The following is a 14621-nucleotide window of genomic DNA, read 5'->3' on the forward strand; positions in this document are numbered from 1 at the left end:
GGGTGGCAGGGGAGGAAGATGCGTTCAGGTGGGGCCGGGCCGGGCCGGGCTGGGTGGGAGGCTCCAGGTGGGCCCGGGCCGGGAGCTCCCGTGTGCGGTGCTGGGTGTTTCCAGCGCGGGGCAGGCGAGCCCTCCGGGCTGGAGGCAGTGACAGGCCGTGGCAGCTCCACCTCACTAGACCCAGGCTGTCACTGGGGGGTCGGGGTGGGGACAGGGCCGGCCGGCCTGTACCCTCTGGGCAGGGAAGGGACTTCGTGGCGAGCCGTTCGCCGCGTGCCGGCCAGGGCTGCGCATGCCCTGGGGTTATCGCCGCTCGTCACCTCTGGGTGCCCGCGCGCGCTCTGCCGTTGCTTCGTGGCTGCGGGGGGGCGGCAAGAGTTGCTAGAGCAGAAACGTGAAAGCCCCCCGGGCTCCCCACGCACCCATAGATGCCCTCCGTGAAGGAACCTAGGCAGGTTTCCCACCCGCTCGAGGACACGCTCGGTCCCTGCTTGACCAGCTCACGAGGACGCATGGAGAAACTTCCAGCCCGTCCGAAGCCAGCGGGGCTTCTTGGTGGGTGCGTTTGCAGCGGTGCTGCCGAAGAAGGAAGGAAACGAGTCCCTCAGGCACGGTGTTTTGCAGAAAACGGAGGGGTGCGCGGCTCGCAGAGAGAGGGGAGGCTCTAAAAAAGTTACCGAACGGCAGATCGGCGCGTGATTTTGCAGGAGATAGGTGGAAAGGACTGCGAAACAGGAATGACATGGGCCCAGGCCTGTGAGCCTTGGCCTGGGCCAGAAGAAACACGGTGCTCCGAGTGAAAGTCAGGCCTCTGGCGCTTTCAAGAGCCAGGTAAATCCAGAGGCTCCCCCGGGTCGTCTCGGCTGCGTCCCTCTGTCCGTGTGTGCCCGGCCTGCGCCCTCCTGCCATCGGCTCGCACGTTCTGCAGTTCGGGGCTCTTTTTGGCACGGAGCAACACGAGGAACATTTGCAGTAGCTCATGAATTATTCATCCTAAGTGAAGGAAATTGCCTAGGTCTCAGCCTGTTCTACATTAGGCATGTTCTTAATGATGTGGTCGGCACTTTACCCGGGGAGGGCAGGGGGAGAGGACCATATTAAGGACCCGCAGGCCGCTTTTTTTTCCTCCCTCTTTCCAGTCCTACAGATGTACTGGAGACTCTTAGATCCCAGCAGTTAGTGGTTGATGGCATCCATGGGCTGAGACTGAAGGGACCATACTCGGATATAAGCGGGTGCAACTTTATTAACTTGACCCGGGGCATTTAGCGGTGAGCAGGGGCTTTTCTGCACAGTTGGTTTCCCTCTGATGCGTCTTGTCTGATGGAGATTTTTAAGGACCCGCTCACCAGCTTCCTGACTGCTTCCTTGGAATACCAATCTCTGGGTCTTGGCCATCAGGACCCAGGAAGCTGGCCAAGAAGCCTTGCGACTTCCAGTGGTAGGTCTGCTTACGATGCAGGGGAGACATTGCCCAGAACAATTAAGTAACAGCGATATTAGCTTTGCCTCTGTAGAATACATTGCACATCGATGGGGCTCATGCCAGCTTATCCCAAGATGAACTTGACCCCAAAGTGACTGCATGACAGCGCGGCCTGTTCTCCATATCCCCCTTCATGCTGTCAACCGAGAGCATCGAGGCCAGGCATTTTTCCGTGAGAACAAATTTGAAGTGTGTATGTAGGTTGTGTTGTCTCATGTGTCTCCCTCCTTGCTCCCACGTTTGGCTTCTGTGTTGTAATAACTCCTCGTTGGACTCGGGTTTTGGGGGCTTACCTCGTATCGACTTACCTGGTCCTTGCATTGACCAAAGGGCAGAGGGGGGCAAGTTCAAGGATTAATCGGTTAAAATGCGCCGGTTCTGCCTGCTGCTCCCGGCGGGCTGGGACCAGATGCTTGAATTCAGGCTCCCCTGGAGCAGACCAGTGGGGTATCACTTAATCACAGGCCTGACCTGCTTTTGTGTGCCTTGTGGGAACACCTGAATTGATCTCGGGTGTCATTAATATACCATGTCCCAGCACGACTGTATTTAGGGGCTGCTGGGCGGGGGGGTGGATCTTTTTTGCCATTGTAAATTGAAACTGGCTTTCAACCCAACCTTAAGGAAGCAGAGGAGAGAGGTTGGAAGTCATCAATCGTCTTGATCTAGTGTGCGCCGGGAAATAAAAGGAAGACGTTTGAATACGCCAGGCTGGTTTCTGCTCTCTTGCTCTGGGGTGAGCACACTAAAAGCCACGGTGGGATTGGGAGGAGATTTTTTGCCCTGCGTAAACGGTATATTTGCTGGGTTTTTAACCTAAATTAAAGAGAAGGGCAAAGCTTTTAAAGAAGCAGCTGGGGAGGAAATAAAATCTCTGCAAGAGTTACAGAGCTGCAGGGGAAGGTTGACTGTGAGGGGGTGCATTGAATGGAAGGAGCCGTGATTGTTCGGTGTTTGGGGTCGTTTTTAATTGAAGACATGCAGCATAGCTTTTGGATGTGAAGTTTTTCCAGGTGCCAGGATATCTTCTGGCCCAAAGCTCCTCTGCTGTAATTTGTCATCTAATTAGGAGTTCAGGTAAGCATAGCAGTGTCTTAGGCCTGGTTTTACTGTGGGACTTGGTCGTGTGTCAGGGGTTTTGTAGACTGCTTCATGTTTTCGGAGTGACCTGCTTCTTCCTGGGCCTGGGACATACATCCCCAGCCTGCGGTCAGGCCATTTCATTGCAGCTTTAGCCTGTCTGGAGCTAATCTATGGAGAGTCCTTCCTGGGATTTTTGCCATGTGGGGTCACATTCTTGAAACATGTATAGAGTAAGAGTGGGGTTCATCCTGCTTCTGTGCTCAGCCCAGCTCCTCTCTCCTCCTTCTTGAGCCTTGCTTAGCCCCTGTCACGTGAAGCTTCCCCAGCGTGTCATACAGCAAGCCATGTTCATGCAGCGCATCCGTGACAGCCGGGGAAGCCCTGACTCCCAGGCCCCCGTTCTAACCACTGGACCACACTGGCCCCCGTGCACCAGTTGCAAGGGGAGCATTGCAGTCTGTCAAGTGAATAATAGGCTCTTAATTCTAAATTATCTAAGCATGCACATTTCTGCAGTCAACACCGAGGTTTTACAGTCTAGCACAGTTGTTTTTGACCTTTTTTTCATTTGCGGACCCCCAAAAAATTTCTAATGGAGGTACCAGACCCCTCTGATTTGTCAGCGTACATATTCACCTACTTTTGCTTAATCATAGTCACCTTTTCCAGACCCCTTAGACATAGCCTGCGGACCCCCCGCAGGGGTCTGAGGACTATAGCTTGAGATCCACTGGTGTAGTACACATCTAATTAAAACACCGCATCAGTATTCAGTAGCACACCTGAACTGTACTGCTCTGGGAAGTGCTTTGCATTGTTACACTGTCTTGTGTTCATGGCTGAGACCAGCCATGTCAGGTTTTCTTGCATTAAGTCTTTATTTCGGTGCTGTGCTGTTCTGTCTGTCTCCCCGTCTGCGTGTGCATATGTAGCCAAGGAAATTAAATTCCAAAGCAGATCTATGTAAGCAATATCCCAGGTTGGGTATGAAGTTGCAGCAGGCGAATACCACAGTGGTTTCCTTCAGTATTCTCTCACATCAACAAAAAAAACCCAACCCTGATTTTCTTCTTCATCTTGGTTTACGCCCTCTTTTGCATTTGCTTTCTAAGGATGACTTCACTGCGAGGTGTGTTCAAGGGATATAGGAAAGTAGGGCTGCAAGGGATCTCGTGAGGTCATCTAGGCTGGCCCCAAAGGGGTGCAGCACAGAGTAAGAAATGTTGGAGGAAAGGGAGTGTATTGATAGCGTTGGATCTAGGTTTGGGGCTCTCGGGATTATGCTTGCTCAGGAGGGTCCAGGCATGACGCCAGGGGGGCTGGGTGCACAGACAAAGGGACTCAACACTGCTCAAAGTGAGCAAGCCAAACAGATCCCACGCAGGGTGTCTGGGCACCGTCTGTGGCTCCAAACCCATTCGGGTGCTGGGATGATGTAGTTGGGGCTGGTCCTGCTTTGAGCAGAGGGTTGGACTAGATGTGACCTCCTGAGGTCCCTTCCCACCCTCATAGAGTCATAGAAAATGATAGGGATAACTCGATAAATAATTGTTTGATGGGAGACTTGTACACAATCATGCCCTGCCCTTTCTCCTTCTTGTCTCCTAGCCTGGAAGATCTAAGCTAGTGGGGTGAGGGCTGTCTGATGCTATATATTTGTATGGTGCCTTGCGCACCAGGGCTTCTTCCACCTGCCGCTGGGATCAGATCATAGTAATTCATAGATAAAGCTCAAAGAAGCACACCAAGAAGCTAAGCTGGTTAAAGTCGCGGTGCCCCTGCTCAGCTCCAGGCACCTGAGAAAGCGAAGATGAGGCTGGGATGTCTCACTCCATCAGAGGATGACTAACCCTGGTGTCTGGGAAGATGACTAATCTTTCAGTACCAAAATTGCAAATGGGAGAGTCTCGGAGCATTACCCGGTGTCCCCAGAGTGGCTAGCTTTCAAGCCCAAACGCACTGTCCTTGGCCACAGAGAGAGTCCCATTAAGGACTCTCAGCTTCTTCCAATTCCACGTGTCCCCGTGTGAGGAGCGATGCCCTGGACATCAAAAGCATGCATGAGTTGATGCCTGGATACCTTGTAGGATCAGATATCCAGGCTCTTAAATGCTTTGCAGCTTGTCCAACAGCCCACCCTCCAGAGAGGGGCTTGCTAAATGAGCAGGGGTGGGCTTTTTCCAGTTCTTTTTGACTGGGTTTCGGGCAGATGGAAGCAGAAGAAGCAACGTTGCTGGAGGCTTGGGTGTTGAGTCAAATCCATGGCTTTGAGAGTGAAGTGGTTTGGCACAGAGCAGAATGATCTCAACACACTGCTCGAGCAAAAGGGTGCACTTCCCAAGTTGCACGTGAGCTAGCAGGGAGCTGTAGACCTTCAGGCCGGAAGGAATCGTTGCAGTCATGTGCCCCCCTGGCTAGGCAGTGTGCAAAAACTGCAGGCCCAAAAGGGAGAGCCTGCCCCGTCCATGCAGGTTGCTGCCGAGGGCTGAGAGAGGAAATGGCTGGGTGCTGATAAAGCCATGGGGTCTGAGGAGTGGGGACGGTTTGCGGAAGGTGGGAATTGCAACACCTCTGCTAAAAGGAGATGGTTGCTGTCAGAGAGGAGGGGGTGAACAACAACACCCTTCCCCTGCTTCAGCTCCGAGGAAGTGGCTTTGTGCATCAGGGCTTGGAGACGAGCGAGGATGTGGCTAGGCAGGCTCAGGGGGCAATGAACAGCCTCCAAGCCACGCTGTAAAATGTGGTTTGCTGCAGAGCCAGCCAGGTCGGGCTCTGCCCACTGCCCTTATCCCACCAGCGTGTCAAAGCCCAACACTGCTGGTCATCATCTGTCTCTGCTGAAGCCAGTGGGGAAATTCCCATTGATTTCAGGGGTGCAAGATAAGGGAGCCTCTGGTCCTCTTCAGAAAACTGCCCTGGTGGGGTCATAACCCAGGCAAGGACTGGCACCAGGAGAGGAAATGGAACTGGGACAAAACTGGGTGACAGGTAGTGCCCAATGTTGGGACGTCTGGCACCGTCCTGGTTCTGGAGTCTAGTCGTGTTAACTAGCACCCAGTCTTTCAAAACATGCTGTGCTGGAGACGTGTCCTTCGTTGTCCCTATGTAATGTACGGAGGCGCAGAGTGAGTTGGGAGGCTAGTTGCACAATGCGTATTCTTTATTTCGGAGCAGAGGCCGGGAGATGTGCCATGGCACTGGGGTCTCCAGGCTGCCTCCATTTCTGCTGTTCTTGTTCACTTCTTGCATATCATTAAGTTCTTTTAACACCCCTAAAAAATGAAAGTTGGCAGCGCGTTCCTGTGTCCTTGCAGGCTGCAGGATGTACAGGGCTGGAACATGGGATTCTGCATCCCAGACTGGCACCAACTCGCCAGATGTTGTCGGGTAAGTCACCGAAGCACCGTGTTCCTGCAGGGTGGATGTGCCAGCCTGCCAAGGCCATGGGTCAGTGTCTACGAAGCATTCAGATCTTGTCCCATGGAAGGATGTGCAAAATGCCTAGTCTCTGCCAGGGTTCTGTCTAATGGCAAAGGGAGAGAGGAAGAGAAGGAGCCACCTCTGAATGTGGTGGTGCAACCGCCGTGCAACCCCATGTGCCTGGAAGTGCACTCCTCTCAGCAGGGGGTGGTTTGCAGCATGTTCACCTGAAACCCCCACGTAGCGTGGTGCGGGACCGCAGTTCAGACTTCTCAGCTCAGCCCAAACCACGTACCCGAGTCCAAGTTGAGGGCCGATGGTGCAGACTGCATTCCCAGCCCTGAGGACTTCAGGTGAATCCCACCAAGGGTGGAGTTGCCCAAGTTTGTGGAATCGGCCTTTACAGTCCACAGTGGGCCTGCTCTGTCTGTCACGTGCCACCTTCCATCACCGGAGATTCAGCCCACTTAGGAAGTGTTACGCACACAACGAGACTGCTCAACCGTAGTAAAAGCAAGAGGAGCTTCTAGAGCTCATCGCTCCGGTGTGTCATTGCTTTTGTGCTTGCCATGCAGACAGCAACCCACGTCCTTATACTCATACCATTCGTGATCACCGAGCGTCCCTCCCACCGTTCGTTTCATCAGTGTTTCTGCAGCATGTTTGCAAGTGCTCAGAACCGACTCGGACCAGAACTGCAACAACCGGCTGTTCCAAGAACGAATCCGGCCGCTGTTGGACTCGATGGCAGTTTGGGAGCGAGATTGGGCCCTTCCGGATCGTTTCTGATGCTCATTATTTGTCAGGGAACCAAACTGAATTATTAATATGGAGAACTGAGATAGCATTAACGACTCTCGGTTTATAACAGTTCCCCATTACTAGTGAAAATTGCAAATTTATCACTTGATCTGTTCATTAAAACTCGCTTTTTTCCCCCCTTTTTTGGTTTCTTTTAATGAAAGCAGAGAAATAAGAGAATGGGAAAAGCCATTTGGTTGTTATTTCTTCAGATGGATCCAGCCTGTTGTTTTTAATGAAGTCTTTACTCTTGTACGTATAAGCATGAGGGTCTTATCACGAAAGCGGCATCTCAACCATGTCTGTAGCAGCACTCAGCCACGTAACAAATACTTAGCAATACTTCCTGCTTCCTTCAAGGAGAACGCTTAGTCCTGTTTAATGGTTTCTATTTTTTTTTTTTTTTGCCTACTACCCTAGAAGCCCTTCTCAATTTCAGCAGACGCTTTCTCTGCCGAATGCGTCTTATCGCGTGTTCTCTGCTTGCTACAGAGATGGCAGATTCCTATTCCTACAAAGGCGGAAAGAAGTCTAGCAAAACCAGCACCAGCAAAGACAGCAGCAGGACAGAGATGAGGATCAATCCGAGCAGCGAGCTCTCCAAGCTGGGTAAGGATTGGGGTTGGGGTTTCATTTCTCAGCGCTCAAGTGAGCTGGAGCTTTGGGTCTGGGAGGTGCTGCCTTCTGAGCCAAGAGGGGTTTGTTGCATGGGAGGCACCGGCAGTGCCCGAGACCCCCAGTGAGGGATGTTTAATGGGGGAAATGGAAAAGGGACTGGATTCATTTCTCTCGCAGAGTTATGCTGAGATGAAAAGGACCTGTGGGATAGAGGAGGAGAAGCGCCACAACACAGGCTGGCCTCCCTCCCTTCCCTCCGAGAAAGTGTCAGAGACACTCAAAGGTGCAGCCCTGTTGCACCAGCACTCAAGCTGCAGCGAGGTAGAAAATAATTCATTATGAAAATATAATTGCTTCCAGCATAATGTTAGTTGGAGCTGAGTGGAATGAACTAAATCTGTCCACAGGATACTTTTTTTTTGGTCTTTTCTGTGCTGTATTAGATCTTATCAAAGTTTTTCCAGTAAAAATCTCCTCTTTGAGTCCCTTCACTTCCTGGACTAAATGAACGTGATGGAGCGAAAACATTTAATTATTCCAGGTGGTGGGAGAGGTCTGTGGGGTGTTATAGCTTTCCAGGTGTGATCTCCAGCTCGCTCCAGGGCCAGGGAGAACGTCTTCTCCAGCAGTGACTTTGCTGGGATACAGCACTTCCAGAGAGCCAGGTCTGGGCTGGAGGTTGTGGGCTCCATTGAAAAGGGAGGGCACTTTTGCTTTGGACCATGAGAAGCTTTGGATGCCTTGTCAAAGCTGCCTAAAGTATTGTTGTGCCTCGCCTCCATGAAAAGGAAAGTGGCCTGACTCTTACCTGCTGTTGCATAGACTTTGCAACGGGCTGTCTCTTCTCGGAGCTGGGGTCATGCTCTGCAGGCGTGTAAGAGCCCGGTGCTTCCCCACGCCAGATCAAGCAGGACTGCAGCATCAGCCTCCCTGGTAAATAACTATGGAGGGATTGGATTTAGCCCCTTTGCATGGGCCGCTCTCTAGGAAAATAGGGTTGCTCGGTCTGAAATGCTTTGCAGTATGGGCAGGGTGTCTGAGAGAGAGAGCAGCTGTCTCATGCACGGCTTGTCCTCCCTGGGTAGGAAGAAGCATCGGGGGTCTGCAGCATGGCTGACTGGCCAGTTTGTTGCAAGTCTCGCAATATTGGGTGGTGTTTCCTCCAAAAGCCCCAGCCCCTGGAGTCATGTGAACAAGGGAGACTTGTTTCTTGGTGTCACGGTGAATAGAAAAGCGAGGAAAATGGCTCCAGGGCACCTTAAAGGCAATGAAGAAAGGCAGGACGCCAACCAGAGAGCTGAGAAGTAGAGAACTTTTGTGGGAACTCTACCAGGTATGGAAAGGAAACAACCTAATTTGTTTTAGCAGCCAGGGTAGGCTCTGGTGTCTCACAAAGCCAAGCTGCTCTTTATTTCTGATGGGCAAGCATGTGCCGGGACATCTTCCCACTGCACTCGATCAACACGTCTGCGGTTGGGAATGAGCCTTGTTGAACAGCCTCTGGTCCCTGAGGCCCTGCCAGCTGGCTTCTGATCACAGTGCTGCAGCTGTGGGCATCTGCTGGAGCAGCGGGGTTGCCTGAGAGGGGGTCAGAGATGCAGCTTTGTAAGGCAAATTGCTCCCTTTGCAGCCGCCCTTTTATATATTCCACGGGGTTACAGCTGCATCCTGTACTACAAGCCGCATGGAGCATACAACCTCACAGGCCCGTGGTGTCTCTAGTAGCTTGAACATCACAGAAGGACCCTTTCATGGCTATCTATCAAAGCAGAGCAAGCCGGCTGGCAAGATTTCAGGGCACTAGAAGTTAAACAATAAGCCGTCTTGTCTGCTGGATGCTGCGTTGCCCCAAGCTAGCTGGGGCGCCAGGCAGGGCACTGCAGATTTAGCTCATCCAGGCCAGAGTTTGTGTAGGGAGCTCTTCATAGAAATGGTGACGGTCGTGCCAAGAGCCCTTAAGCTGGCTTCACAGCCGGACTCTTGCACTGGCTGGATCTGGACATGTCAGCTGATAGCATGGGATTTCCTTGGTTGCATCTTAGTGTCTCCTTCTTCTGGTCCTTTCCCATCTTTCCGCGAGTGACTCTGCTTCCCCTTTGGGCAGAACATTTAACAGAAGAACCTGCCTTTTCCATCCCTTGAATTAAATCCAGGTATGACACTTCACCGTACTAAGCATTTCCAGTGCACAGCTTTTCAAGCTGCTCTGGGGCTAAATTGACTCCCAAGTACTACCTCTGTCACAATGAGGAAGGCGGAAGACCATCTAATATCGCTCTCCGGGGGTAATACAAAGAGGTTGCTGCTCCTCACAAAATCTTCCTTCCATCAAAATAAGGCTCACGTGGCTTTGTACGTGACATGGGTCTCGTGCTCCGGTGCGGGGTTTGCGTGCATCACTGCCATCGTTTCTCACTACAAGCAGCCGCCCATAGGACGTTTGCAGGCAGGGCCTTGGAAAGGTAGCTTCCCACCTGTGTGAAACATGGCAGGTTGTCATATATGCCCCAAGTGTCTTTCAAATTCCCTCCCGCAGAGGTGCGGGATTTTGCTGGGTGCAGCAACACGGCCGAGAAGATCTAATTTCGTGGCAGAAAATGCTAATGATTGGCTTCTTCTATCCCCTGATTTCCTCTTGTTAAACAACTTGGCACATGATGCCTACAGCTCTTTGCTGCTGCAGGCGTCTCTTTGGGGGTGCCCAACTTGATAAATCCTGATAGTCAGAGGGGCTGAGCACCCTCCATTCACTCAGTGTCATAGCCTAGGCTCAGCTAAGACCCTGGGGTTGCATGCTGGTGGGCATTTCTCTTGGATCCTCGAGCCATGTCATTACAGGGGGATTGTAGCTCCATTGAGAAAACCAAGATACCTCTTCACAACCTCCTGCTTGTGAGCAGCATGTGACCCTGAGAGATTTGAGCATCAGGAGGGAGATGCCCTCCATGTATATTATTATTGCTGTGCGATATTTAAGATTCAAGGGAACACAACTCCTATTTTTTTAATGCTGGCAGCACCTTTGGGGAGTAAGAAGGAGGCTGCAGGAATGGCAAAGAAGGAAGCAGCACAATCCAGTAGCAAGAACGTCCTTTGACACAAGGAAGAAATGGACTTTTGCTCTGTTTCTCCTCTGCCAGCTGCCCCTGCCTTCTTGCAGACAGCTGTGCTTGTACCCAACAGCTGCCTTCAGTGACACCAAATGACATTTGTAACACATATGCTGACCTGAAAGCTAAGCCATGGAGGCCTGTTGGGATAGTGAGAGGGCACAGGAAAGGACGTGTTTTATGGCGCATCCATGCCCAAGACCTTGGGCAGTTAACGGTTCCTGCAGTATGAATGCAAGGCCCCGGGCTGCACATTGCTATGTCAGCATGCACTTGGATAGCAGAAGCACCTGGGAATCTCCTGGGCACATCAGGGACAGCAGCTCTGTCTCGCCCAGCATGGGGAACTGGTAGCCAGCATTAGAGCCAGGCAAGACAGACACAATCGTGGCCTGCTTGCCTCCCCCCTCCCAGTAAATAAATGCTTCTGCTGAACCCAGCAGTGTTTTTTTTTTTGCAAACTGAGCACGGCCTGCAGAGATGGGCATCAGCAGGGCTGTCTGCCTTGACACCTGCCTTTGGGGAACCCATCTTATCTCTAGCATACTGGCTAAGCCAGAATCCTCCGACACGAGAAAGGAGGAGGAGGAGACCTCACCTGTTCCTCTGGAAAGGTTCTGGGTGTGGGGGACAGCAACAGGCCTGTCAGGAAGAGGAGCTGGGACAGGACTGGTAATGGGTGAGGCACTCTAAATCCAAGTGTGAGACTGGATCCTGGGGAGCGGGGTCATATCTTCTGTGGTTTTTTGCAGGAAACGCAACCAGTGACAAGACAGAAGGCAGGAAGAAAGGGCGGCCCAAGGCAGAGAACCAGGCGCTCAAAGACATCCCAGTAAGCACCCCCAGGCCCCTCACACTGGGAGTTGTTTCCTCCCCTCTCCCTTACCCATCCAGCTCTCTGCAAAGCACCTATTAAAGTGCACGCCCACACATACACCCCAGGAGCTGTTGTGGGAGCTCTTGTGCCAGTTGAGTCCGCTCAGCTGCTGTGAGAACGGCAGGGCTGTGTCTGTGCATGTGCCCCAGAAATGAGGGCGTTGCAGTGATTGAGTCCACTTAAAGCAACTCGCCTCCCCTCAGACAGGCACCACATCCCGTGGGTGAGCTATTGGTGCAGTGAGATGACCCCTGCTCAGGGCTGAGTGGCCCTGCATGCCCCTAGACATGCGGGGCACCCTCAAGCTCAGGACCCAGGGATGCTCTAGCACCCCTATTGCACAGGTGAGCAGGGCTCTACATTTGCTTCTGTAGCTGTTTGGGTCCATGCCCTTTGGAAAACCGGGTGCAATGTATATGTGTTTATATGTATGCATGTATGTATGTGTGTGTGTGTGTGTGTGTGTGTGTGTGTGTTTATATATGTGTGTGAATATATGTATATGTGTGTATATAAACATATATATATTGTGTGTGTGTGTGTGTGTGTGTCTGTATATGCTTGTGGGGGTGGTGCTGACAGGTGGAATAGAAGCTTTATTTATTTATGGGGATGATGTTGGGTCTGGCTATGGGCTCCATCACCAGGGGGATTGCTGGGTGAGGACTGATCAGTGCCAGGACAGGAAATGGAGTTAATGATTGAGACTGTGGACAACGAGTGGATTGAGTGGCCAGCGGGAGAGGCCCTTGAGGGGATGATTACCAAAACAAGCGCTGGGCGCTTTCCTAGCTCTTGTTCAGCTGCCTCTGAACTGTCATGCCGTGAAGGTGGGATCTCAGCGTATTTTGCCCATCAATGTTGCCCTACCAGACTGCTCGCCACCAGATTCGGTTTCATGCCCGGGAGGCTGCCTGGGGCAGCAGTGATTTCTCCCCAGGGGAAATGGAACGGTTTGATTTCAGCACCGCGGCACGGACAGCACTCAGAGCCATTTGTCACCGGAGGAGGGTGCTAGGCAATTTACTGGCGAGATGAAATGTGGGGCAGTTAAATCACGGAGCTGACTTGCGGGGTGATTTATGCCACCAGCCAGGCCAGAAAGCTCTTCATTTGCAGTGAGGGAAATTCCCCGGAGGACTGAGAGGCAAGATACAACTCCATCATCGTGCCTTTCGGCATGGCCAAGGCACCGAGCTGAGCCCTAGTACCAAGCTGCGGGGGGTGGAATCAGGGACTGACGGGCTCCAAGGCACCCATTCAGCTGCATCTGCCTTGTCCCCTCTTCCCAGCTGACCCTGATGAACCAGTGGAAGGATGAGTTCAAGGCCCACTCCAGGGTGAAGTGCCCCAATTCAGGCTGCTGGCTGGAGTTCCCCAGCATCTATGGCCTCAAGTACCACTACCAGCGCTGCCAAGGGGTAAGAAGGACAGAGGTTTGTGTTTGATTTTGCTGATCCTTCTGCTTTGCCGGGCCCCCTTTCCCTTCTCACAGGCCCTTGTGGGTGGATGATATCAATGCAACTGCCATATTGCACAAGTGTCCTGGGTCATTTTGGGCACCTTCCCCTAGAGTCGCTAACTTGCCTCCAGCCCTGTCTTGAATTCCCATCTCTCTCCAGTGCCACTGCCTGAAGAGAAAGCTGCACAAGGAGCTAGGTCATTGCCACATCCCCTGGCCCGGCCACCAGCATCTCTCCCTATAACTGCAGGCTCAGCCAGCTGTCAGAGGGGACTTCTCCAGAGGGCTTTCCCTCTCAGCCTGATAGTAATGGCCCCAGCACTTTTGAATACCAGTGATTTTCTATTCACTGAAGCTCTGTAACTGGCTGGCTTTTACTTTTGGGCTGATGTCGGGAAGAGCATGGAGGAGTGGCTGAGTCCTTGTCAGGACAAGGGAAAGGGTCCCAGTTAGGTCAAGCATAGTGAACACATGCCAGACCCGGACTTGATCTTTGCCCCGATGGAGACACAGGGTCACGCTGCTAGCTCAGTGCAGCTGCTTGGGCTGTAGTTTTGTCAGGGCTGGACCTTGACTCCATAAACCAAGCTGCAGATGGCCAAGTGCAAGCCAGTGTTAGCATGGGGGAGCCACACTTGATCTACCCTGGACCCTTTTCCCCCTGTCAACACAAAGCCATCTGGATCCTGCGAATATCAGCACCTTCTTGGAAACTACCTGGAGATGCACAGAAAAATCATGGAATGCCCTGGTTGTTTTACAACCAACTTATCAGTGGCGTTTCACCACTGCTTTCTGCAGCTCATCTAGAGGGAACCAAAGACATTGTCCAGGACTCTTTTTCTCCCATCCTTATATGAATCCCGTTGTCTTTTCTTTCCCCTCAGCAGCTTAGCAATGGATGGAGAGAGCCACAGGTCCAGAAATCTTAAATGATGTGGACTTTTTAAACCATAAAACCCAAAGCTCCTGCAGTAGAAACATGATTGGAGCTGCTGTGGGAAAAATACCAATAGTTTGAGAAACAGAAAAAAATGCCTCATTTCAGTAGAATTTCCCATATCCAGAAAAGCTGGGGGGTTTTGGCAGCCCCCTTCGTCTAAGTGGCCGCATCTGTGTGTACACGAGTGCAGGCATCCGGTCCACAAAAAACTGGCCCTTTTGGAATAGACGATCTCACCTCTGATGAGAGAGCAGCATAATCTTTGAACACCCAGGGACAGGGGGCAGAGAGGGGAGGAGGGCGCAGGCCATGTGCTGGGAGACGTATAATAGATGTTACCCTGAGGGGATCAGGATGCTACTGTAGATGCACGTGGTGCTGAAAGTACTTCATTACAGCAGGTGGATGGCAATTGAGCTCATGATGGTTTATGCTGCAGCCATGCCCAGGTTGCACCAGGCACTTTGCAAACAAGCAGGCAGGCGCGACCCATGCCCTGGACTGTTTTAACACCTCGAAAGGCCCCTTTTCCCTCTGAGCTCACGCATTGTTCCCCTGGCAGGCACCCAATGGGCTGTTCTATCGTAGACATCATAGAAAAGAGTCATTAGGTGGCTTCTATTTAATTTGAACCCTAAATGCTCAAATTTGACGAAGCTTTACTGGCTCCTGGCAGGGGTGGCTGGCAGGAAGCAGAGAGGCTGTTTAAAAGCGTGGAATCCACCTGCATTGAAAGGGGGGTGTCGGATTTATTAGCCCCTGCCTGCCATGTTCACTAGGCACAGTCTTTGCACTGACAGCTCCCAGCCCTATATCCAAGG

At 52.1% G+C, this 14621-nt stretch overlaps 1 protein-coding gene across 6 annotated transcripts in view; it reads left to right on the forward strand.

Annotated features, from left to right (window-relative positions):
* Positions 1-6409: 6409 nt before the first annotated feature.
* ZNF512B (zinc finger protein 512B) overlaps positions 6410-14621 on the forward strand; it is a 28419-nt gene continuing 20207 nt past the window's right edge. For 3 of the 6 annotated variants that reach the window (XM_019548282.1, XM_019548285.1, XM_019548284.1), the window contains exons 1-3: positions 6410-7399; positions 11271-11350; positions 12688-12831. In XM_019548282.1, the coding sequence (XP_019403827.1) occupies positions 7249-7399; positions 11271-11350; positions 12688-12831 (375 nt within the window). In that variant the 5' untranslated portion in view covers positions 6410-7248. The remainder of the gene's footprint in view (positions 7400-11270; positions 11351-12687; positions 12832-14621) is intronic. The other 3 variants (XM_019548283.1, XM_019548286.1, XM_019548287.1) reach the window with 1 other exon arrangement.

Source organism: Crocodylus porosus, unplaced genomic scaffold (genome assembly GCF_001723895.1).
Source record: "Crocodylus porosus isolate Cpor-Errol unplaced genomic scaffold, CroPor_comp1, whole genome shotgun sequence".
NCBI classification, from domain to species: domain Eukaryota; kingdom Metazoa; phylum Chordata; order Crocodylia; family Crocodylidae; genus Crocodylus; species Crocodylus porosus.